The 23824-nt window shown below is 56.9% G+C and overlaps 2 protein-coding genes across 3 annotated transcripts; both read right to left on the bottom strand.

Annotated features, from left to right (window-relative positions):
- Positions 1–1270: 1270 nt before the first annotated feature.
- Positions 1271–12973, bottom strand: DRG2 (developmentally regulated GTP binding protein 2). Of its 2 annotated transcripts, none has more exons than XM_075436680.1 (13): positions 12828–12973; positions 10064–10224; positions 9536–9625; positions 7536–7596; positions 6469–6559; positions 5962–6034; positions 5719–5809; positions 5431–5528; positions 4753–4829; positions 4228–4316; positions 3236–3294; positions 2755–2808; positions 1271–2667 (listed from the first exon to the last, which is right to left on the bottom strand). In XM_075436680.1, exons 1-13 carry the CDS (start codon positions 12889–12891, stop codon positions 2581–2583), a joined length of 1095 nt encoding a protein of 364 aa, XP_075292795.1. In that variant the 5' UTR covers positions 12892–12973; the 3' UTR covers positions 1271–2580. The 2 variants fall into 2 exon arrangements, with proteins under 2 accessions (XP_075292795.1, XP_075292796.1); XM_075436681.1 differs by having other exon boundaries at positions 10073–10224.
- A 414-nt stretch (positions 12974–13387) lies between these two features.
- Positions 13388–23686, bottom strand: GID4 (GID complex subunit 4 homolog). The gene is given in 7 exon segments (XM_075436850.1): positions 13388–16051; positions 17216–17346; positions 18423–18524; positions 19273–19380; positions 20316–20375; positions 23314–23655; positions 23657–23686. Coding segments are annotated over 7 exon segments (837 nt in total). The 3' UTR covers positions 13388–15987.
- Positions 23687–23824: the final 138 nt, after the last annotated feature.

The following is a 23824-nucleotide window of genomic DNA, read 5'->3' as shown; positions in this document are numbered from 1 at the left end:
GGCGCAAACCCACAGCTCCAGCCTGCAACCGTCCCCCATCCTCACGCCAACAGAAGGAAGCCCTTCTCCAAAAACGCTCAGCAAGGAGCACACCTCCCTTCGCCAGCTCCCCCGCGGAGCTAACGAGGAGTCCGGCCAACTCCACAAACCTGAGGGAGCTCCGGAGCAATGCTAACGCTGCAGCGGATCTGCCCTCGACCTCCGGACCGTGCCTTCTCAGGATTCGGAGAGGTCTTCAGGCGAACCCGCTCCTGCACTGAACGGCAACGTTCACCGCTTTTCACGTTAGAGCAGAACAATTAGGGAAGCCGTCTGGAAGAACGATCGCTGCAATTAAACACACGCATTTTCAAATACAGCTATAAAGCTCGCTTGCAAATGCTACTCCCGCTAAAAAAAGTAGTTCGCTTCTTCTGGCTTATCTATTTTTACTTCATCCTCAGTCCAGATTGAATCATGTATTGGTTCATTTTGAACAGGATAAAATGCCCAGCTTCCTAACTGAAGAGTAAGGCTAATTAGACAGAGGGGTTTTTTAATGATGGCACACTAGACTAGCCGATTTGAAACCCGAACACGCCGAGAGGTAGGCACTGACGGACCAAGGACGTGTTTTAGCAGGTAATACCGTGCATTTCAGCCCCACGCAAGCACCAGTCGTCTCCCCAGCGGCACACGCTACCCGACCTCAGGACGAAGGCCCGCCGGCACCTCTGGCTGCCTGCCCGCGTGCCGGGGCTCGGCAGGCTCCCGGGTTTGGAGTTGAAAAGTCAGAAACTCAGGGAGACGAAATGAAACCAGAAGAACTCTTTGTGCGGGCAGCTCTGCCCGTGCAACCTTCAGAGGAAATTTAAAGGGCAAGTTAATGTGCTGGAACGGCATCCCACCCAATTCACACAGAGAAGCGGCCGCTTTCTCCAGCCAGCACAGGCACAGTGCCGCTCGTTGGGAGCTCATTCTCCACTAGCTGCCACCGCGGCCCAGATTTGCTCTGCACTCCAGCTGTGAACAGAGCCAGGGACAGGGAAGGGAACTTACACAGTTCAAAGTCACCTTCTTAGCTTGGGTATTGTGTATAATATCTATTTATTTCCCATCACACCTTATCAAGTCCCCTCAAGCCTCAGAGCCCTCTCGCAGCTGCTTCACAATCTATTCCCCCCCTACAACCTCCTGCAACAGCATCCAGGCTTTCTCAGGTGGCCGCAGGCAAAAAAGGGAGTTAGAAAACACACCAAACCGTCTACCCGCTGCAGGCAGACACCTACAGTTCCCATGAAATAGCGACTTTTATTTTCTCAAATAAAATAATCCTTCCATTTCTGCTCGATCGGTTTGTGAGGGGCGGGGAGGAGCACAAAGGAGAGGGAAGGAGCCCTGCTCAGACAAGCCTGCTATCAGACCTGTCCTCACAGTGAAGAATCCACATCAGACCGAACCCTTATTCAATGAAAGAAAATAAAAGCTATCGGCAGCTCTTGATCCCAGAAGGAAAGAGCTGTTCTCTGTCAGGCACTCTGAATTGTTCCGCATCGGTATTCAATGAAAAAGCATGATCAGAAAAATCCCAGACTTCTGATGAAAAATATCCAGACAAGCAACAAATATTTCACAGGGCTGGGGTAAAACCCATGGCATGGGATGGTACTTTGAGCTCAAAGAGCTGTTACTGGGATTTAGGGGTGTGACTGAGAAAGGAGGAGATCCCCAGCAACGCTCTTGGGGACTAACGGGCAGGACAAGAGCACAGGAGGAAGCTCCAAGACAGCTCCTGGACGAGCGACACGCCAGACGTGAACCCTCACTGCAGCCTACGGCTCTTGGATCGTACCCTGGTGCAGCTGGCCAGGTTAATCACTCGTTTACACAGTTTCATTTCTCATCTCTCTCAGTACCAGTTGGACCAGGATGTCCTACAAACCCTACCGCAGAGCTAAGGAGAGGCACAGAGCGCCATGTTTTAATGTTAATTGAGGCGAGACCATTACAAACTCACCAGGGGTTGTCTCGGATGCAGAGACTGAAGTCTCCGACAGTGAAAGCTGCAGAGACAACGTGTCCAGCGAGCAGGGGCGGGAGCACTTCGTTTCTGTTTCAGATCAATGCTTACATTAAGCGAAGGGATAAGCAGCAAAGCATCAGCAATGTTCTCTCAGCCCTGGCTTCCCTGTCCCAAAGCCCAGGGCCAGATCTGTTCACGCAAACCTATAAACTTCCCACTGGTAGGTTAACACGCGGATCCACGTGCAAACGCTACCGGGGTGGGACATTGCTGGCTGTGGGAACTGTGTCCTGGAAGAATTAGCTCCTTTTTCAGAAACATTACTTTGCCTGAAATGCTGCAAGATGGAAACCCATCCTCCCCATCCCCACCTGCAAGTACAGTAGCCTCGTTTTCTGCCTTTCTCCAAGAGAAGGAGCTTCACGGAAGCTTTCTTGCTTTCTTGGCTGTAGAACACGTCTCCCTTTTTCTTTTTTTTTTTTTCTTTTTCTTTTTCTTTTTTTTTGTTTTGTTTTGCTTTTATGTGGTCAGTTCCAATTCTAGTGATCAAAGACCAGGCCAGGCACCAGCAAAGAGGGTTACTTCTTTACGATCTGAATGACATCTTCATGCTCCATCATATGGGTTAAGCCCACTCTTTGAGGGCTGTATTTTGTGCTTGTCCCCTTTAAAGCAAAAGCGGGACAAGGGTTAGGAGAAGGCCAGCCAGAGACACCCGAGGACAGGGATTTCATCAGCTGGAAAACACTTACCCACACCAAGGCATATTTGAACTGGCTGGCTAACGATCTGTGAATTCGATGGCACTGCAAGACAGACAGACATCACGTGAGGCAGCTCAACGACACCACGGTGCAAACAACTTGCTCAATACCCAGGAACTAGAAGCAGCTCAGGTCTATGTCAGAACTGAAAATCGTGGCTTCAGCAGCCAGTTAACAGCACTTGAAACCATACAGAACAGACACACAGGCATCACCAGTCCAAGCCCCAGTCCACCACTTCCATGTGCTTTTTCACTGGACTGCATTAAGTAATTTTCTTCAAACTTTCATAGCAGCTAGGAAAGCAACCTGAGGCAGACAGAACCAGTAAGGGTTACAAAAGGAGAAGCCCTTTCCTGGGGGCTTCTAACTAACATGCCCCGAGCTTTACGAATCACAGCAGGCTCCAGGCTCCAAGAGCAACCTGCCTTCTACAGACAAGGAAACGTAAAAGATGCAGAGAATTTACCACGTGCTCCACAGAGGCCCCTTTCCGTAGAATAATGGCATCTGTAAAGTCTGGTCTCTCTGTGGAGAAGCAGGAGAGGGGGGGAAAATAAGCACTGGATTTCCATCAAGTGTGTTCTAATGTGCTGACACCATCTCCCATTGCCTTGTGCTCACTACTCCCAAACTCCTCCTCCCGCTACATCTGGCAGCTCCCAGACAGAACAGGTAACTGGGTACCTGCAAAAGCATCAGATCAGTTCTGCAGACGCTCCAGTACCCACAAGTACGGTGACCCCCCCTCACCCAGCCAACAGCCTGCTCCAACTCCACTCCAAATACTCCACTTAGGACAAACAAAGCCACCCAGGGCAAACCACACCCGCCCAAGTAAAACCAAACCACTCTGCAGCTTGCTGTAAAATCTCCAAGATCTCATAGGTTAACAAGCTCATGGAAAGTTCTTTAATCTCCTCACATCCACCCAAGTTCAGAGTCACAGGCTCCAACCAGGAGCAAGTTATAGACGCGCCTTCATCACTGGGAGAAGCTGGAAGTAAATTGTAAAGCAAAAGGAGGATCAAAGGCACTCCTGCGCCTCAGGAGCCTGGCACGGGAATCACCAAACCTCTCACCGCGGGAACCGGAGACCTCTCCCGGGTAGCGACGGGCTGAACACTTCATCACAGAGCGTGTGGAATAAGGAAGAAAGCTGCGAAATCGCACACTTTATTTCCTTATCTCACCATGCAAAGTCTTATGAAAATTCAGCTCTTCTAGCGCAGAGAGAATAGGAGGGCCGCGGTGGGATATACGCACGGCTGCATCAGATGGAGCAGAAAGCCCTTCCCAAGAGCTGAAAGCTGGTTAGGGCAGAGCGTAACTGCAGCATCTCCACGACACAAGAGATCGCCGACAGCCAGGCACCCAAGCCCTGCTGGCAGCTGGTCTGCCTTTGATAAGCAGCAGCTTTTTGTGCCTTTTAAACCTCTTCTTCAGCTAATGGTCACTTACGTCCTCGTTTCTTGGTGTAGATGCAGGTGAGTGCCAGGTATTCCCAGAGCTTCTCCAGCAAGTAGTCCAGGTTCAGTTTCATGCCACAGCTGCAAAATACCAGGAACATCTCCGTGTTTACTGCTGTTGTGATTTAGAGATCCAGAAGAACAAGGTGAAATGTCTTATTAAAGTGCTAAGGAACAAGGGGAAAAGTCTTTTATGTGGCCAGGAAAGGAAATAAACAAGGTGAAATAAATGGGGCTTTCAGAAGGGCAAGCAGCTTTGAAGCAGCAAGCCCCAGTCAAATATATCACCACTCGCAAAGAAACAAGCTCGACTGGCTTACTCTGGCTTGCAGACAGCATGGAGAAGGCAAGCAGCCTGCCTCTCCAGGGGAAGGAAGCCTGGAAGAAGCCACACGGCGGCTCTGCTTCTCACCGAAGCGGCTGCGGGCAGCCCTGGGAGAAGCCCCTTCTCGGGAGAAACTGGAGAAAGGGCTGTGAAATGAACCACACCACCCGGGCCAGCGCGACACGCGCCTACCTGATGACAACACTGTGGGGCCTCCGAGCAAGACGATCCACTTCCTCCATGGATATCTGGTCAATCTTGTTATAAACCTAAGCCAAAGGAAAAACAACACACCCTTTAGGAAGTCAGTTCAGCAACACTGCAAGCAAGTAAGATGTGCACACGTAGGTATAACCAGGTAGCTCCAGCATCTGAAACAGGAACTCACATCCTGTCAGCCAGAGGACAAGCCAAGGCTTTTAGTAAAACAAACTGTGAAAATTCAGAAGCCTAAATATAAGTTTGGGCCTTTTAAAGTCCTCCCGCTGGGATGACTTGCAACGCATTCTCCAGTATCTTGGATTTCCCCGTAGGCCCAGCCGCTGTCAGAGCCATTAAGTGACCTGTGGCACAGGGGAAAACCCAAGCGCAGAGCCTGCCGCACAGGAACCGCAGGCTCCGCGCCGCGGGAGCAAGCCCCACGGCACCAGGCCCCGCAGCCTGCGCTGCTCCACGGGAGCCAGCCACAAGAGGGCACAGGGAACACACGCAGAGCACAGCCAGGCACATCAAGCTTAGCCAAAGCTCCCTGTCGAGCTGCTAAATCCCAAATCGTTACTGCTTTAGGGACCAGGAAGACCCCGTGTCTCCTTCAGCACAGAATGGAGGTGCTCGGTGCTGCAGAAGGCAGGCTCTTCCCGAGATACTCACGTAGAGGCACGGCATGTAGACCCTGTTGCCTACAATCACGTCGATGAACTCATCAGGGGAACAATCCTCTCTGAAGAGGACCTCAGCGTTGAAGATTTCTGAGGTGAACATCGTCAAGGCCCAAATCCCAACACATCCACACGCCACTGCGCGCCAAGGGGCTGAGCTTGCTGCTGCAAGGCTGTTCTCAACCCAGCAGGCACCAAAGACAAGGCTGTCCCACAGCAGGCACCGCTCGACTCACGAGCTGCTGACGGCTCCGAGGTCTCCCGTTTTAGGAAAGGATACTGTATTCATGGAGGATGAGCTGCACCAGCTTCTCGGAGCACTGAGTCAATGTGACAGTTGAGTTGAAGGAGATACCCCCACCCTTCTTCGGCTGCAGGGAGGCAATAAAGCAACTTAAGAACTGTCCGCAAAATCCGCAACCTGCCTTCAGTCTGTCCGGCACGAGGGGCAGCACACAGTGACCTCGGCTTTGGGCGGGCAGCCAGACACAAGCTGTGCTCACAGCAGCCCAGGAAACCTCACCTTGAAGTAGATATTTGGTTTGCTTTTGTTCAGCCGGATTCCTACAGATTCCAGTTCTTTCTCCAGCAAGGCCCTGCAGGAAAACTGCACGTTAGTACCTTGAGACTGGGCCAGACAGGTCACATCCATACCTTTCCTTTTTGACTATCGTAGACCCAGCCTCACCAGCAGCTTTCACTGCAACCCAAAAACCACAGCTAACGCAGGACAGAGCCTGTGGCGGAAATCTAGGTTAAGCTCCCCATCTCTGAACGGCCATCCTGCGGGAGCGATCCTTCAGCTGAGAAATCCAAGTGGCGATTTGGAGAGAGCTCTGTCAATGCTGCTCCCAGTCAGCTAGCGTGCTGCTAGTGGAGCACAACCTCCATCTCACACTCAGTAGCTTAAATACTGGTTCCCCAGCACGCACAGGACACACAGGGAGCGGGCACGCTTCCTGGGCGTGTGGGAACCCCCGAACCCAGCCCACCACCCCACAGCTCCACGTGCCCAGAAGCACGCACTTACCTCTGTACTTCACCCTTTGTGGCATCCAGCATCATGATGACGACGTCTGCTGTCCTGGCCACAGCTATCACCTGCCGACCTCTGCCCTTCCCTGAGGAGAGAGGAGATGGCTGTACATCAGGGAGAGAAGCCAGCCACGAGCCCTGCGACAGACCGGGACTCCCGCCCTGCACAGCTGCGAGGAAGCGAGGAACAGGATCCCGCAGCGCAGCACGGGCTGTGGTCAGCTGCCGGGGGGCCCTGAGCGAGCGTGTCTGCTCCACCCATACTGTCCCATGGCCAGCACAGGCCCTGACAAATACTCTTTGCTGCTGCTCCCACACCACAGGTTACCTGAACCAGTGTGTGTAAAGCCATCTGCGTGCGGCTGCACGGGTGGAAATGGCATCTCTGCCAGCAGGACAGACGGCCCCAGACACGTGCAACGGCAGCAGCTCCAGGGAGCGGAGCCAGCTCGCCCATAACAGCGACGTGGGCCTGCAGCCCCTGCGCAGAGAGGTAACTATACTTTCTGGTCAAAAAGGAGACAGACCTTATTAATCAGGCCATGAGCCTCCAAAAAAAAAACAACCAACACAATTAGGAGATTTTCCAAGGTTTCGTCAGGCGTCTTCGGACATGACCAGCCAATCTGGACAACGACAAAGCAGAGGGACAAAGCCAACACCTCTTCCCAGAACCAGGAGTCATGGGAGGACTGGCAGAAACCCAGGAAATTAGTCAAAAGAGGTTACTGCTTAGCTGTAATTTCCCCCTCCGCCTCTGTAGCGTCTTTCTTTAGATTTCCTCTCTACCAGAAAACAGATGAGCAAGCTAACACTCATGCAAGAAGGTGAGAAGTGACTGCCTTGCTTTGGCTCCCACCTCCAGAAAGCATCTTTCTGCTACATATAGAATCTTACGTGGGCTCGGGGATAAGAATCGTGCCTCACATAAGATCAAGGACTCCAAAATTTGGAAAGCCAATGTGGTAACTATAGGCCCAGGGAACCTGCTAACATCCGAGACGCCCAGGTACGCTATTGAGGGCAAATCCCTACTTTAGAGGAACACAGAGATCCACCAACCTTGTGCTGCTCCTTCGATGATTCCGGGCAGATCCAGCAGCTGAATATTGGCCCCTTTGTACTGAAAAGAGAACAGAGGGACGGAGAGCTGAGAGCTTTGCGCAGGGCACCTGAGCTGCCTCGAAAGCCCCAAGCAGGCGCTGGAGTCCAAGGCCTGCAGAGAGTGGAACCGAATGAACCTGACGGAGCAGGACAACTTCGCGCAAAGCTGGTGGCTCCGTTTGGTCCGGAGAGCCTCCAGAGCGCTTCCGAGGAAGCTGCGCTCGACACCATGTACTGTGGTACGTTGGGTCCTGACCTCCTCAAGCATCACACGGCTGCAGTTTGACAAAGCACCGCGAAAACCACACAGTACAAGAGCAGCGTTATCCTGAGATGGCGAAACGGAAAGACAAAAGCCCCAAAGCCTTACTTTCTCGGTCTAATGAGACCTAATGCCCTATTGAGGCTCCACCTGGAGTACTCTGTCCAGTTCTGGGATCCCCAGTTCAAGAAAGATGAGGAGCTACTGGAGAGAGTCCAGAGGAGGGCTACGAGGATGAGGAGGGGACTGGAGCATCTCTCCTACGAGGAGAGGCTGAGGGAGCTGGGCTTGTTCAGCCTGGAGAAGAGAAGGCTGAGACGGGACCTTAGAAATGCTTACAAGTATCTGCAGGGTGGGGGTCAGGAGGACGGGGCCAGACTCTGTTCAGTGGTGCCCAGCGACAGGACAAGGGGCAACGGGCACAAACTGAAGCAGAGGAAGCTCCAGTTGAACCCGAGGAAGAACTTCTTCCCTCTGAGGGTGACGGAGCCCTGGAACAGGCTGCCCAGGGAGTCTGTGGAGTCTCCTTCTCTGGAGATATTCCAGCCCCGCCTGGCCGCGGTGCTGTGCAGCCTGCTCTGGGTGACCCTGCTTTGGCAGGGGGTTGGGCTGGGTGACCCACAGAGTCACACAGGGCCCTTCCAACCCCTGCCATGCTGTGATTCTGTGAAAGCACCGTCACCAGCAAGTGCCACCACCTCTTACTGAGACAGGTCAGAACTATTCCAACGTGTTCCAGGGAAGAACGGGAGACTCCCGCCCATCAGAGCTGCAGGGGCACTCGCTTTCAAGCTACTGTGGCAGTGAAGTCCTCAGCAACGGCTTCAGCAGCTGACTGCAGCTTGAGGCTGCGCTTGGACGCGTTACAATATTTGTGTGCGTTTTCACACCAGTACGGTTACTTTCATGATTTAACTCTGCTTTCAATTCCGACCCAAATTTTCCGATTGCTCTTGGACACTTTTCAGTTTGATGCCCTTTATCATTCGCTTTACTGATGGATGCTTAGGCCACCACTAATAAAACTCCTCAAGGACAGGAGTAGCTGTATTTTCTTTCCAAATTGATCGCAGTACAGATTGCCTCTTTTAAAGCTTCATTAAAAACAAATCTGTCAAGGCTTCCAGCCATCTGGTCAATGGCGCCAATAGCGGTTATAAAAAATTCAGCTGAGAATCGCCGTATTGCTCTGGTCAGTCGAACGGCAGCACACGAAACCCCGCTCCAGCAGTCAATCTGCGCGAGTTACGTCGCGCAGGGAAGCGCTAAATCAGCACTGCAGGCTGCAGAAGACCTGACTTCGCCAGCACTGAAGACCTCCTGAAGTTTAAAGCAGAAGCCAGCAGAGACCTTGGATATCCTTTTGGATATCTTCCCTCTGACGGTGACGGGGCACTGGCCCAGGCTGCCCAGGGAGGCTGCGGAGTCTCCTTCTCTGGAGATATTCCAGACCCGCCTGGACGCGGTGCTGTGCAGCCTGCTCTGGGTGACCCTGCTTGGGCAGGGGGTTGGGTTGGGTGACCCACAGAGGTCCCTTCCAATCCCAACCATGCTGTTATTCTGTGATTCTGTGAATCTGTGATTCTGTGATCACCGCTTCCGAGCAGCAGCACAAGCGTAAGTGGCGTGAACAGACACATTTACATGTCCGGGATTCTTACCATTGCCACGCCGAAAGGAGGAGAAGCCTACTTACTTCTATGACTCCCGGGATACACGTCAGGGTGGTGAACTCGTAAGACGCAGCTTCGCTGGCAGTTGAGGTCATTAAACTCAAAAACGTGGACTGAAATGCAAGAGAGCGGCGTCACTAGAGACACGCAACCGGCAGCGCTGGCAAGCGTTCAGCAAAACCAGCAACGCCGCAGCGCTCCACGGCTTTCAGCAGCCGCGCTGGGGCTGTTCCAGGCACAGGGACTGACGCGGTGACGCGACGGCCAGCGCTTTCGCTGATCAGAGCTAAACCCTGTGCCCTCACCTATGTTCTCAGCCGTGCTGCAGCTGGGCAAGACCCGGTTTCGGGCTGTTACCCCGGGGCACCACAGACCAGATGGAGGAGTGTTTCCCCCAGCTCTAACTCCCACCTCTCAGCATAAAATAATTTTCTGTTAAGTCATGGAAAGAAGGTGAAAGATGCAGAGAAGACGGATTCTGCTTTACAGCCGCCGCTAAGCACAAACCCGGAAACACACGAGCCACGGGGTTACTGCAGACACTCACTGACCTTACCCACCGAAGGGAAACCGATCAGCGCCACCCGGGCATCTCCAGATTTCATCACATCGAAGCCTTCTCCTTTAGCGGCCGAGGATTTGGAGGGTTCTAGCAACTGAGCTCTGTATTTTGCAAGCTTTGCCTTCAGCAGGCCGAGGTGGTACTCGGTGGCTGGAATAACGCAACACAACAACTGGTTGACAGAAGCTGCTGATAATTCACTTCTACAAATAAGAAACTTCCTAAAAAGAAACACTATGGCTCATAGAATGATTTGGGTTGGAAAGGACCTTACCGCCCACCCAGTTCCACCCTCCTGCCCTGGGCAGGGACCCCTTCCACCAGCCCAGGGTGCTCCAAGCCCCATCCAACCTGGGCATGAACCCTGTCAGGGAGGGGGCAGCCACAGCTTCTCTGGGCAGCCTGGGCCAGGGCCTCACCACCCTCACGGTGAAGAATTTCTTCCTTATACCCGATCTAAATCTCCCCTCTTTCAGTTTAAAACCATCACCCCTTGTCCTGTCACTCCATGCCCCTGTAAAAAGCCCCTCTCCAGCTCTCTCGCAGCCCCTCCAGGCACTGGCAGCTGCTGTCAGGTCTCCCCGCAGCCTTCTCTTCCCCAGGCTGAGCAGCCCCAGCTCTCCCAGCCTTTCCTCCCAGCAGAGGGGTTCCAGCCCTCGGATCATTGCCGGGGCCTCCTCTGGCCCCGCTCCAACAGCTCCAGGTCTGTCCTGTGCTGAGGGCTCCAGAACTCTTGGGGGGGTCTCATCAGAGTGGGGCAGAGGGGAAGAACCCCCCCCTCCCTGCTCCCCACACTGCTGGGGATGCAGCCTGGGGCACGGTTGGCCTTCTGGGCTGCCAGCGCACACTGGTGGCTCACATCCAGCTTTTCATCCCCCAGCAGCCCCAAGTCCTTCTTGGTAGGGCTGCTCTCCATCTGTTCTCCGCCCGGCCTGGATTTGGGCTTGGGATTGCCCCAACCCATGTGCAGGACCCTGCGCTTGCCCTTGCTGAGCTCCACCAGGCTCACATGGTCCCACCTCTCATGCCTGCCCAGGTCCTTCTGGACAGCATCCCTTCCCTCCAGCCCGTCACCTGCACCACGCATCTCGGTGTCGTTGGCAAACGTGCCGAAGGTGCATCGGTCCCGCTGTCCACGTCACCAACAAAGATGTCAGACAGCGCCGGTCCCAGTAGTGAGCCCTGAGGAACCCACTCGGCACCGGTCTTGGTCAACGGCCATGCACACGAGCTGCCCCTGGGCGGTTCTGTAACCTCCTGAGACACTGCCCGCCGCGAGCAAACACTCAAAAGTCAGACTCGAGGGGAACAGCCGAGCCGTTCCCAGGCAAAAGGAGCAGGGCAGAGCGGCAGCAGGTGCAGGGACGCCCGGGCGAGGAGGGGAGGTCACGGGGGGAGCAGCCACTCCTGGGCACGGGCCCCCCCTCACACCCCTCATTTCAGCGCTGCAGAAATGCAGCGATCTTTTTTTCCCCTGGACAGGCTTCACAGACACGTCTGACTTGGAGCTCGCACACATGAAAGTAATTTACTGGCTTATTCTCAGCAAAACACTTGGACAAGGGCAAGTGCAGGGTCTTGCACCTGGGGAGGAACAACCCCAGGCACCAGTACAGGCTAGGGCTGACCTGCTGGAGAGCAGCTCTGCGGAGAGGGACTGGGAGTGCTGGGGGACGACAGGGTGACCATGAGCCAGCAGTGTGCCCTGGGTGCCAAGAAGGCCAATGGGATCCTGGGGTGCATTAGGAGGAGTGTGGGCAGCAGGGTGAGGGAGGTTCTCCTTCCCCTCTGCTCTGCCCTGCTGAGGCCCCATCTGCAGTGCTGTGTCCAGTTCTGGGATCCCCAGTTCAAGAAAGATGAGGAGCTGCTGGAGAGAGTCCAGCGGAGGGCTACGAGGATGAGGAGGGGACTGGAGCATCTCTCCTACGAGGAGAGGCTGAGGGAGCTGGGCTTGTTCAGCCTGGAGAAGAGAAGGCTGAGAGGGGACCTTAGAAATGCCTATAAATATCTGCAGGTTGGGTGTCAGGAGGACCGGGCCAGACTCTGTTCAGTGGTGCCCAGTGACAGGACAAGGGGCAACGGGCACAAACTGAAGCAGAGGAAGCTCCAGCTGAACAGGAGGAAGAACTTCTTCCCTCTGAGGGTGATGGAGCCCTGGCCCAGGCTGCCCAGGGAGGCTGTGGAGTCTCCTTCTCTGGAGATATTCCAGACCCGCCTGGACGCGGTGCTGTGCAGCCTGCTCTGGGTGACCCTGCTTGGGCAGGGGGTTGGGCTGGGTGACCCACAGAGGGCCCTGCCAACCCCTGCCATGCTGGGATTCTGGGTGATTTACCCCGCTACAGGCAAAAAGGAGGCAGCTGTTTCCGCAGAATCTCCTTTGTGACAGAGCAGGGTGAGAAACCCAGGACATAGATGATGGGATTTGCTTTTTTTTCCCCTTTCTGTGACTTACCACAGCCCGAAGCCTCCAGAATCAGGAAGGTGCTGGGGCCCCGCGCTGCTCCCCAGCCCCGCCTTTACCTGACGGCCTTCGGCCACGGCTCGGGGCTCCCCCGGGGCTCCCCCGGGGCCCCCCCCGGCTCGGCTCCGGCTCGGCCCCAGCCCTCCTACCCGCGGGGGCCGGCGCAGCGACAGCGGGAAAGCGGGCGGCTGTCGTGAGGGGCCCCGCGGCCTACCCCCGCTGACCCCCCGCCAAGGGCTCTGCCCCGTCCGGTGTCCCCAGGTACCTCAGCCCCCCTCCCCCCCCCGCCGACCTTTGTTCTTCTGCGTGCGGGCGATCTCCTTCTCGATCTCGGAGATCTTCTCCAGGATGCCCATGGCGGGGCCGGCCCGGCCCGCTGCCCAGGCCCCGCACGCCGGAAGCGCCGCCGGTCCGTCCGTCCGTCTCCGTCAAGCGTCCGGGCCGGCCCTCGGCGGGCGGTGCTTGTGCACCCGCCGAGCCGCTCCGGCCGCCTCCTGAGCCCCGCGCTTCGCGTTCCGCCCGCCGCCATGCCCGGGGGGCACGGGTGGGTGCCCACGGGTGGGCGAGATGCCCGGGAAGGGAGGCTAAGGAGGGGGCTAACGGGAGCTGCTCGTACGGAAAGGGCCAAGGAATCAGGGGGTTTCAGAGGGAGTCCCCCACCAGACCTTGCCCCCTCCTGCTCCTCTAATTAAGGCCGGATCCTGCTTTTAATTAAGGCCAGATCCTGCATTTAAGGCAATCAGCAGCTTGTTGGGATTTCTGGAGAAACCTTCGAGGGGAAGAGATGAAGCCCAGCTCTCTCCCGGACCCGAGAAACGCTTTGGCCGACAGACAGACACAGAGACAGACCCCTTAAATACATTTCGTGTTTAATTTGGACGACGACAGCTCCGCGCAACGCCTGCAGCCCCCACTCCGTCTGCCCACCCCTTCTGCCGCCAGCACCGTCAAAAAGAGACATCGCAACCTCTTCTGAGGCCAAACACCCCATTCCTTCCCTCCACACCACAGATCCACCCCCGGCCGGCTCTCTCACCATGCCGCGACATACCTAACACCTCTCCTTAGCTCACACGAGTCAAAGAAAACCCAAAGGAAGGCTTTCGAGGAGGGAAACTCTGAACACCGACAGCCCCTGCAAACCTCTCGGCTCCACGACCTGCTCCGCACCCACCGCACACGTCCCACGGGGCGGCATCGCACCGGCAGCCCCGGCTTCCAGCCGAAATTCGCTCCAGGACAGCGGGAAGGAAACAGGCAGAGAGCAGGACGCTCCTTCCCCACCCTTCTCACAACATACCAAGTCTCAAAGAAAAACTTTGGAGGATTTTGGGGTAGCTACACATATTAAACAACCCCAGGATCCTTCCTAACCCAGCTTCTGCCAACGCCCACTGCATTAACTCAACTCCAGCGCGTCGTAAACCCGGGCGTCATGCTGACGTCGCAGCCCTGGGAGCGCAGCGAGGCCGGTGCCGCCACCAAAATCGCACGCAGACAGCTCCGGGGGGCTGTGAGGAGCCACCAGAGCCGGGTCCCTGCGCCCACGCAGCACCTCAGGGGAGGCTTCGCCCCCCGCTCTTGGTCACAGCCGAGCGGCATCGCCAGCTTCCGCCTCAAAGAGGGGCATCTCCCTGCAGCGGCCGTGAGGAAGCCCCTCTCCCCGCCACCAAAACAGCTCGAGCTTCTCCGAGAGGAGCAGAACAAAACCAGGACTTCGCTTCCCGACTGCTCTGCTCGCAGCCGCTCTCCCGCTCGCCTTCGCGCCGCTCCACAAACCCACCCGCGACGGCCAAGATGGCGGCAGGCGCTCCCTCCATCCCGGGGGGGGCTGCCCGCTTCTCCCGCCCCGTTTGCGCCGGGGAAAAGGACTCATCCGCGCCGAAGAGCACGCACGAGGCAGGCACGTCCCGCGTCATCTCCCGAGAGCGGGCCGGCCGCTTCTCCGGTCACGCAAGATCCCGACTCGGAACGGAGGAAACGGGCTCGCCGGGACCTGAATACTTTAAGGCTTAAACTAACAATTCAGCTGCTGCGATAAACCAGAGAGACACGCTGCCGGAAGGAAGAAAGTTGGTTAAAAAAGGAGGAAAGCCAAGCCACCTCGGCGCTAGGCACGCGGGGGCTTCGCTTTCCTCAGCGCACGAGCCTGCCTCGGGGGGGTCGGTGTTAACACAGCCAGGAAAACGCGAACGGAACTCTGGCCACAGCCCCGCCGGTGGGACCGTCGCGTTGCACCCACAGCTTTCAAAACGTCTTTAAAACCCCCCCACACGCACGCACTTTGGCACACGAGCCTTCAGATACATCGCTTGAAACGTTTCCAAGTCAGGGGAGAGCTGCCGGGGGGGGGTTTGTTGGATTGTTTCTCTTTTTCCCCCCCTCCTCGTACAAAGCTATCGAGCAGCGGTGTCGGTGAAGCATCAAGGGCGAGTACGAATGCTGGACAGCCCCAACGCTGTTCCTGCGCCGCCGCTCAACGCCTGCACCCCGATCGCGTTCCCGGAGCAGCCAGCTGATTACACACACGTAGATAAAAAAAAAAAACTAACACAGACATCCCCGGTTTTCAATGTGAAAACGGTAAAATGTAGTCGAGTACTTGTGCACTTGCCATAGGGTCCTTGGGAAAAGGAACCATAAAAATATTTTTTTTTTTTTTAATAAAAGTCTTTTTTTTTTTTTTTTTCTTTCCTTTTTTACCCTTAACTTAAGTAAAGAGCAAATATACACCTACAAGCAGAGTTCAGATCCACTTTACTGAGAGCCTGGAAGTCCGTACATCAAATTAATTCCCAGTGGCGTATCCAGACACCGGAACAGCTCCCAGCTCCAAAGGGCCAGCGTTCCGGAAAGCTCTGCAGCTCCGGCTAACCTCGTTAGCCAGCACGAAGCAAAGACTCGTTCAAGCCTTCTCTGCCTCAGCCAACACTCCCCCAACAGACTCTGCAGCCCAGCAGCTCGCTGCCGAGCAGAGCCTCACACCCGGCGCCCGGCTCCGGGAGCATCAGAGCTGGCAATCCGGGCAACGACCCCGAGTCCTGGCGATTTCAACCCACGTCAGGCTGTAACAACGAAAATATAAGCACTGAGCTTATATTTTCTTATTACTCAGAGGACAAACCACTGATTCCAGCTACTGAGAAACAGCTTCCAGAGGAGAGCCGGGAGGAATTTCAGTGATAGAGAAACTAGCTGTGCGATAAGAAAGTGCATTTAAAGGTAGCTTAAAACCAGATTAAAGACCAAATCGCCACTCGACAGGAGGGAGAATCAAGCTCCAGCAGCCACGCTCCTTGGGCTAGGTGGGTTAACATTCAGGCTCTCTCTCGCGAGTCCGAGGGGCAGGAGAGAAGCGTGCATTCCCGTGCTCTGACAGGGACACAGTTCTCCTGGCAGGCCATGCTCTCCTGCCCGGTTTGCTTCCGTGCAGTATCAGTTCTGAACAGCTGTCATCGGAATTCGTAGATAGGAGCGCTGTGCTCGGGAACGTGAGTTAAATTCAATGACTGATACCTGTGAGAGAGGGAAGAGACAGACGAGAGGATTACACAGAGCGACGGAACTTCCCTGGCAGTAGGGGCTGCCGCTCGGCAGGCCGCAGAGCGGACGTCCCGGTGGCAGGCTCTTCTCTTCCCATTACAGCCTCAGAGGTGTTCAGGCACCCAACACCCACCTACCCACGGTGCCAGAACCCCATCAGGACTCAGCATCGTTCCCCATTTCCACCCCAGTGCCTTTGAGCTACCCGCAGCCAGCCTGCGTTCGAGGCGGGCTGACTGCCGTTTTTGGACACCTTCTGAAGTTCAAAGACTTTCATGTTCAAACAGTGTTTGCTACGACTGCAAATGACACTCAGGTCCTTCAAAGCTGAGCTCGAGGGGATTCGTCTGAAGGCCTCCCAGGTTCCTTCCCTCCCCCTGAGAGCTTCCAGCCACACTACAGATTCACCTGCTGCGTGCGACAAATATCCAAGGCTGTCAGAGGGGAAAGAGCTCTCCGCAGCTGCTTGTCACACGGCTTTAACAAGAAACCAACCAATTAACTTCGACTGCTCCCCGTGCCTTACTGCAACACCAAAGGGCCGTGGGCTACCAAGCATTGGCCTAACAAGACTTCTGCCTGCAGGGAGCAGCAGCCAAGCTGTTACACATGAGAATGCACCGAGCCCCCCCTTGAAGGCCCCTCCGACATCCTCTGAAGGGCCAAGGCATGGAGAACCCTGAATCACAGAGCAAAGTGCCTGTCCCCACGGGAGGGCAAGCGGAGGTGAGCCCTGTGAGCGTGTGGACAGGGGAGAAGGCTTCTGGAGGGATGCTTCTAGTGAACCACAGCTGGTGTGTCTGCCTCCCAGCATCCCTCACAGGCGCTTTGCCGGGCCACAGCACGTCTCCAGACCTCGTATCTCCCCTGTGCCACGCTGCCAGCCCCATTATCCCTGGCCATGCAAGAAGGGCAGCACTGTATGCCACCCCAACGGGCTGCGCCAGCCTGCTCTGGGCAGGCACGGCACACACGCCCTCCCTCCCAGCCCAAAATCCAGCCGCCAGCCCGAGCCTGCTCCGCAGCCCAGGAAAGCACCGCCTGGACACTCCCAAGGGTGCAGACAGGGAGAAGAGGAGTCACTGCTCGGCTTGAGGAGCCGCCCTCCAGTCGGCAGGAGGAAGGACGCTTCCTTACCATTCTGAACTCCTATGGTAGTAATAGCCCTCTATAGATGCTGCCGACTTCTGGAAGCAGATGTAATAGAAACCGGCAAAGGAAGCACCGCTGATGTCTTTGATAGTGTGATCTGGGACTAGGAACTGTTCCTGCACGCAAAACACAGACCATATTTTACAATGCTGGTCAAATACAACCCCTCCCACCCCAATCTGCCCTCCCAAACTGAATACTGGCACCCATTAACACAAAGGCATGCCTGGCTGAGCATTCCCTGCGCTCGCAGCAACCCAGAGCACAGAGCAGCGTGTTCTTTCACCACCTGCCACTGTAGGCATCTTACAGGGAAGCAGACAACTGAGAACAGCAGCAGTTTTAAGAGTGCATGAGGTCAGTCTCAGTTCAATACCTGCCCCCTGCAATCCAGAAACCAACTGCAAAATCAGGAATCGGAGTCGCCTGATGATGAAGAGAAGGCTCCAACGAGACCTTACTGCAGTCTTTCAATATTTAGAGGGGGCTTATAAGAAAGATGGAGAAAGACTTTTTATCATGGTCTGTAGTGATAGTTTACCATGGTCTGTAGTGATAGGACAAGGGGTAATGGTTTTAAAATAAAAAAGGGTAGATTTAGACTAGATATAAGGAAGAGTTTTTTTACAATGAGGGTGGTGAAACCCTGGCACAGGTTGCCCAGAGAGGTGGGAGATGCCCCATCCCTGCAGACATTCCAGGTCAGGTTGGACGGGGCTCCGAGCAGCCTGATCTGGTTGAAGATGTCCCTGCTCACGGCAGGGGTTTGGACAGGATGGCCTTTACAGGTCCCTTCCAGCCCAAACTAGTCTGTGATTCCATGATTTCCTCCCGCTGCAGCTGCCCAAGGCTCACATAAAGAGCAAGGAATCGATCCAGCTGATGAACAGAGAGGTGCAGACTGGCCGGTCTGCATCAAACACACCGGCCCCACACCCCAACTCTCTCAACCTCTGGAGCATCACCAAGCAAGATTTTCCTGTTGTGTTTTTAGCCTTCACTGCAGCCCTTAAGGACGCAATTAGCTGGCTAGACGGAAGTCACACTGCAATTTGCAAGTACAGTGGGTTACGAGGTTGGTAGGGTGAGATCTTTCATTAAAACACGGCAGCTGAAAAAGCTTTCAGGCACCACAAGCCTCTGTCAGTCGCTTGTAAGCAGCTCATCAGAGAAGGAGACATGCAGAGTTTACCTTCCACCTCATGAAGACATAGTCCCCGTTTTTCAGATCCTCATAATCAAAGTCATCAGAGTTAAATGTTTTTGCATACTGGTAAAAAGCCTGGAACTTTCCCTGAAACAAAAGGGAAAAGGAAAAAAAAACCAGGATGGTTATTCCAGGAGTAGAGCTCACTGGTGCCAGCTGCTGTTTAGGAGGGAAAAAATGCTACAGACCAGGAGCTCCTCACCAAAGGGGCTAAACACACACCCCAGGACTAGCCCGGGGGAGCACAGAGGATTGCCAGACACCCACAGCCACATCCAGCCCGCCTGGAGAAGCTCCTGCACTTCCAGAGGAAGATATTTTGACAGCAACATAATAAACATCAACGCCTGGCAAACAGCAGCAAAGGTCAAGGCGGGGAGGCAATCGGCTGCTGACGATGCTCCCCAGCGCAGCGGCAGACACACCCTACGCCCAGCAGAGGCCCGAGGTGGCTGAGACACAGGTACCAACAGCCCTGCCCGGGCCAGAGCAGCACCTCTGCCCTTCTCCACTCCGTTCTGCAAGGAGCCTTCAGAACAAAGGGAGTGTTCTCCTGGGGGGCCAAGAGACAGGGATCAAACAAGAGACAGGGATCGCACCCACCCCCTTCCAACCCCAGCAAGTGTAAAACAAGACGCCCCCTCCCTCCTCATGGATCACAGCCTGTGAAGGGACCTCTCGTTGCAGAGATCCCAGCGGGAAAAGGAGGGAGACACCCAAACAGGAGAAGTTTCCAGGCCCTTCCGACAGCTCTTGCACGGGCACATGCCGCACCCCACCTCTAAACCAGCCAGGACTGCACCAGGCCCATGTCTGCTCCCCCACATTCATTTACCCAGTGTTTACGATCCACATCTTCGTCAGCGTCCCACTTGCGCGTTAAGAAAGGGTGCTTTTTACTGATTATTTCCCCTTCAAAGAAAGTGGTGAGGGTTGGGTACTCCTAGGAGGGCAGAGAGACAAACGAGAGGTCAGAAGATTCGTCATCGAGAGACAGGAGCTCCAACGCAGAGGTGCACACGCTCAGCAGAAAGCAGCATCTCGGGCCGCCCGAGGCCGGTGCTCGCGTCCCTCCAAGCAGCACGCTGACTCGTCCTGCCCCACGCCTCGAAGTCCGACTCATACGCACGCACAGCCTCCACCCTCTTCCTCCAGCCTCTCCCTTCCCTTCACGGATCCAGACGGAGCCGTGGCAGAGCTGGACTGCGGGGAAGCTCCCAGCCAGACGAGTGCAAGCGACCGTTCACAGCCAGCTCCGCTCCCCAGCAGATACCCTGCTGCAAAGCCCAAGGGCTGGGTTCAGCCACCCCACTGGGGATGAAGGTGCTCCTCTTCAGCTTTACGTTGGCACCGAATTAGGAGAAGGCAGGCAGGGGCAGCGGGCTCGGCTGGGGCGAGGGAGCTTCTCCGAGCGCTCCCGTGTAATGACAGACACAGGGTGCGCCGCAGCCGAGCGAAGCGTCACCCCCGGGAGACAGTTGTCACCGACCGCCCCACACCACGAGCCAACCTTGGAGGATGGGTGGGGAAGGAAGCACGTAAAGATCTGATGGCTGGGGTCCTGGATTGTTTTCTTTCAGCGACACCCCACCGCTGGCAGAGTGCCTACAGCTGACGGCAGGGTCAGATTCGGTTCTGCTCAGACCTTCAGGGACGCCAGACAAGCTGCCCCCATTCAGGACTCCCACCAATGCCCCTCCTGTTTGTCTGACACGCCAAGAACAACAGACTGGAGCTCTGAGACTACTTAGTGGTCAAATTTACTGTATGCTCAGTCCCTTCACTTCCTATTTCTGGTGGCAGCTTCTCCCACCCCACCAGGAAAAAGAAAACCCCTTACGCAGCACCTTTTCTTGCTGCTTTGCAGTTCACACTCACCTCTGTAAGGCCTTTAATCTTCAAGTATCCGCAGAGATAGGAGTTTTCCATATCCACATGCTGGAAAAGAGCGCAAAGCCCATCCATAAACATATGCATGGGGGCACCCAGTTGATCCAAAGCAGCTTCTAACCCCTCCAAGGCTAATTTCAGCTGGAGCTGGTACAGACTGTCCAGCTTCCTGCCCAACGCTCATGCCAGCAGCCCTTCCCCAGGGCTGGGAACCACTCGGAAAGATCGTTCAGAGGTGCCCAGCTCACCTCCAACAGCCCCCACACCCCAGGCCTGACGACCCCCGCCCCGCCGCCAGCTCCATCACACCCAGGCAGCACCCTCTGCCCGGCCATCTCCAGCGGGAAGCAAACCCCAGCATCTCCACCCAGAAGGAAGCAGACTCACAGCTTTCTCCAAGTGAGAGCAGCACCGGCAGAATCGCCCACGCCCCCAGCCCCCACATTTCCCAGTCAACCGCTACGAGCGAACCGGCACTCAGGTGAGAGAAGAGTAAAAACCATCTATTTAACGGAGATAATTCAGACTGGAGGAAGAAAGCACGGCCCTGAGCTTCGCCGTCTGCTTATTTTACAGGCCTGACCCGTGCCTCCCTGATGCACTGCCTGCTCTCTCTGCCTAGCACCCAGCACGGCGCACGCCAGAGCCTGCTCAGGAGCCAGACAATGTCTCGTGCGTTTGGAAAGAGGCCTTTCTCCCCGATCCAACGCTTTTACGTCGCCCTTTTTTTGAGCTACGGGGCTGCATCTCGCTGTTTCTGCTGCGTAGAAGCTAGGCGGGGGGCTGCATCTGTTCCAAGCACCTTTAAAGCCAGGGGATTTTTCCAAGCTTTTCCCTGACATCTCCAGATCCACCTTCAAAGCAAGAAGCGAGTTATCTGGGGAAGTGTAAACATCAGCTGCGAGAAGATGGATCTTCCCCACCTGTGATCAAAGAAAAGCGGCGTTTCTCTGCGATCAGCACAGGGAGAGCAGGCAGCCACCTCTTCTCGGCTGACACGCGCAAAACAGCAGCATTTTTAGCACAAAGCCACAGCCAGCCCCTGCGAGCAGGCAGCGTGCAGTGAAGCTGATCAGCCATGGGATGTCCCCACCACAGCAAACCCTACCAGGTACACTCCTGCCATTCTGGGGTGCATCAAGAGGAGTGTGGGCAGCAGGTCGAGGGAGGTTCTCCCTCTCTGCTCTGCCCTGGTGAGGCCCCATCTGCAGTGCTGTGTCCAGTGCTGGGCACCCCAGTTCAAGAAAGATGAAGAGCTACTGGAGAGAGTCCAGCGGAGGGCTACGAGGATGAGGAGGGGACTGGAGCATCTCTCCTATGAGGAGAGGCTGAGGGAGCTGGGCTTGTTCAGCCTGGAGAAGAGAAGGCTGAGAGGGGACCTTAGAAATGCCTACAAGTATCTGCAGGGTGGGGGTCAGGAGGACAGGGCCAGACTGTTTCCAGTGGTGCCCAGCGACAGGACAAGGGGCAACGGGCACAAACTGAAGCAGAGGAAGTTCCAGCTGAACCCAAGGAAGAACTTCTTCCCTCTGAGGGTGACGGAGCCCTGGCCCAGGCTGCCCAGGGAGGCTGTGGAGTCTCCTTCTCTGGAGATATTCCAGCCCCGCCTGGACGCGGTGCTGTGCAGCCTGCTCTGGGTGACCCTGCTTGGGCAGGGGGTTGGGCTGGGTGACCCACAGAGGTCCCTGCCAGCCCCTGCCATGCTGGGATTCATTGACACGGGGAGGACTGAATGCGAAAACAGACGGTCTGGTTCAAACACTCGCCCATCTGCTGACCCCAGGGCTCTGACACTACTCCACAACGCCAGCATGCCCATCAAGCTTCATCACTGCTTTCGCTACACGCTCAACCACGGTCCCCCAGATCCCGTGCCACCAAACTGGGAACAAGGCTGCGACTTGCAGGGTGCTCTATGGGAACGCGTGTGTCAGATGCCTGGCTCGTCTGCCTGCTAACGACTCCACACCTCTTGCCAGCTCGGCCCAAAGCGATCGCGCCAATGCCTGGGACTAAAAATAAAGCACGCAGGGTGACAATGACTGTGGGGAGGAACGGGAAAGGCACGTGAGCCCGTGTCCCGATTCCCCAGCGCAGCTGGGCGCTACAGCTACCCGGCTGCGTCCCTGCCGCAGACGAACCGCTGCGCTTTGCCCCGAGGAGCCCTCCCGGGGATGGGGAGCCCGGGGTCCCAGCCCCAGCCAGGCCACGCTCCGCCAGCCAGGGACCGGGAGCTGGATCGCTGCTGATTTCCAGCCAGGCCTGAAATACAGGCTGTCCCGCTGGCGGGGACGTCCCGGGACAACACCCGCTCTGAGCCGGGCTCTTCACCTCCCGCCCCGCAGCATGGAGGTGTACGGCCACCCCCAGACCGGGGAGGGACCCCGGGTTGGGAACCCCGCGGGTCTGAGGAGAAGGGGGCAAAGAGGTGGTGGGGGAAAAAGGCTCGAGTGCGGCGGGTCCGCGGGGTTTGAGGGGAAGGGAGCAAGGAGGAGGGAAAGAGAGCACGGAGGGGGTGCTGGGCCCCTGAGGGGGCTGGGGGTGAGGCAGGCGGGGGCCTGGGAGTGCGAGGGCCTGGGGGGGCGAGCGGGGGTCTTCTCCCCAGGCTTGTGAGGAAGGGAAACCCCCCCGAGGTGGGGTTTGAGAGCTCTCCAGGGCCTGAAGACCCACAGCTGTCACCGGGCTGGGGGAGGCCTTGGGCACTGCCAGGCCTGAGGGGAGCAGGGAGGGGGATAGGGAGGGCCCCGGGCCCCCCCCACCTCCCTGGTCCCACCTCAGCGGGGCCGAGGGGACTAGGGACCCAGGGCGGGGGGGGGGGGGGGGTCTCCCCCTCCTCAGCCACAGGCCCCACGGCGAGCGCCGGCCTCTGAGGGAACACCGGGGTGGGGGCGGCCGGGGCCTGAGGGGAAACCGGAGCGCGGCGGCCCGGGAAGGGCCGAGGCGGGGAGCGGGGACCGGGGGGGGGGGGGCCGGCCGGTGCCCTCACCTGCATGACGACCTCTACCTCGTAGGCGTTGCCCTTGCTGCGCTGCTGCCCGCGGAACTTGGCGCCGCTGTAGAGCAGCGAGGTGGCCACGCCGGGCTGCGCCGTGTTGATGGGGGGCGGCGGCACCAGGCTGCTGCTGGCGGCCGGACCGGAGGGAGCCGAGGAGGCCGAGCCGCCGTCCCCCGCCGCCGTCCCCCCTCCCTCCGCCGCCGCCCCGCCCGCGCGGCACCGCTCGCTCCGCACCGGCATCTCGGGGGGGTCGCCGGGAGCCAGCGTGGCCGGGGGGGGCGCTGCGCTCCGCTCCGCTCCCCGCGCGCCCAGGCCGCCGCCGCTCGGCCCAGGGCCTCCCGGCAGCGCCTCCGCGCGCTCCCATTGGCCCCCGCGGGAGCTGCGGGGGGGGCGGGGCCGGGCACCGGTTGGCGGAGGGAAGGGGACACGCGCTTCCTCCCGGCAGGCGCGCCCGCGGGGGCTGCTGGGAAGTGTGGTTTTTCGGTGGCGTGGCCGCGCTCCC

This window comes from Opisthocomus hoazin, chromosome 15 (genome assembly GCF_030867145.1).
Source record: "Opisthocomus hoazin isolate bOpiHoa1 chromosome 15, bOpiHoa1.hap1, whole genome shotgun sequence".
Classification (NCBI taxonomy): Eukaryota; Metazoa; Chordata; class Aves; order Opisthocomiformes; family Opisthocomidae; genus Opisthocomus; species Opisthocomus hoazin.
The sequence above is the reverse complement of the archived record's forward strand: the minus strand, read 5'-3'. Positions and strand labels throughout refer to the sequence as shown.

What these genes read in the sequence shown, in the direction of transcription:
- DRG2 (XM_075436680.1), bottom strand. Translation starts at nt 12,891, where the DNA reads ATGGGCATCCTGGAGAAGATCTCCGAGATCGAGAAGGAGATCGCCCGC. An exon ending in CATCGAAGGAGCAGCACAAG is followed by an intron (nt 6,560 to 7,535) that starts GTTGGTGGATCT and finishes CTCTCTCCTCAG; the next exon opens with GGAAGGGCAGAGGTCGGCAG. An exon ending in ACAAAGGGTGAAGTACAGAG is followed by an intron (nt 6,035 to 6,468) that starts GTAAGTGCGTGC and finishes GTTTTCCTGCAG; the next exon opens with GGCCTTGCTGGAGAAAGAAC.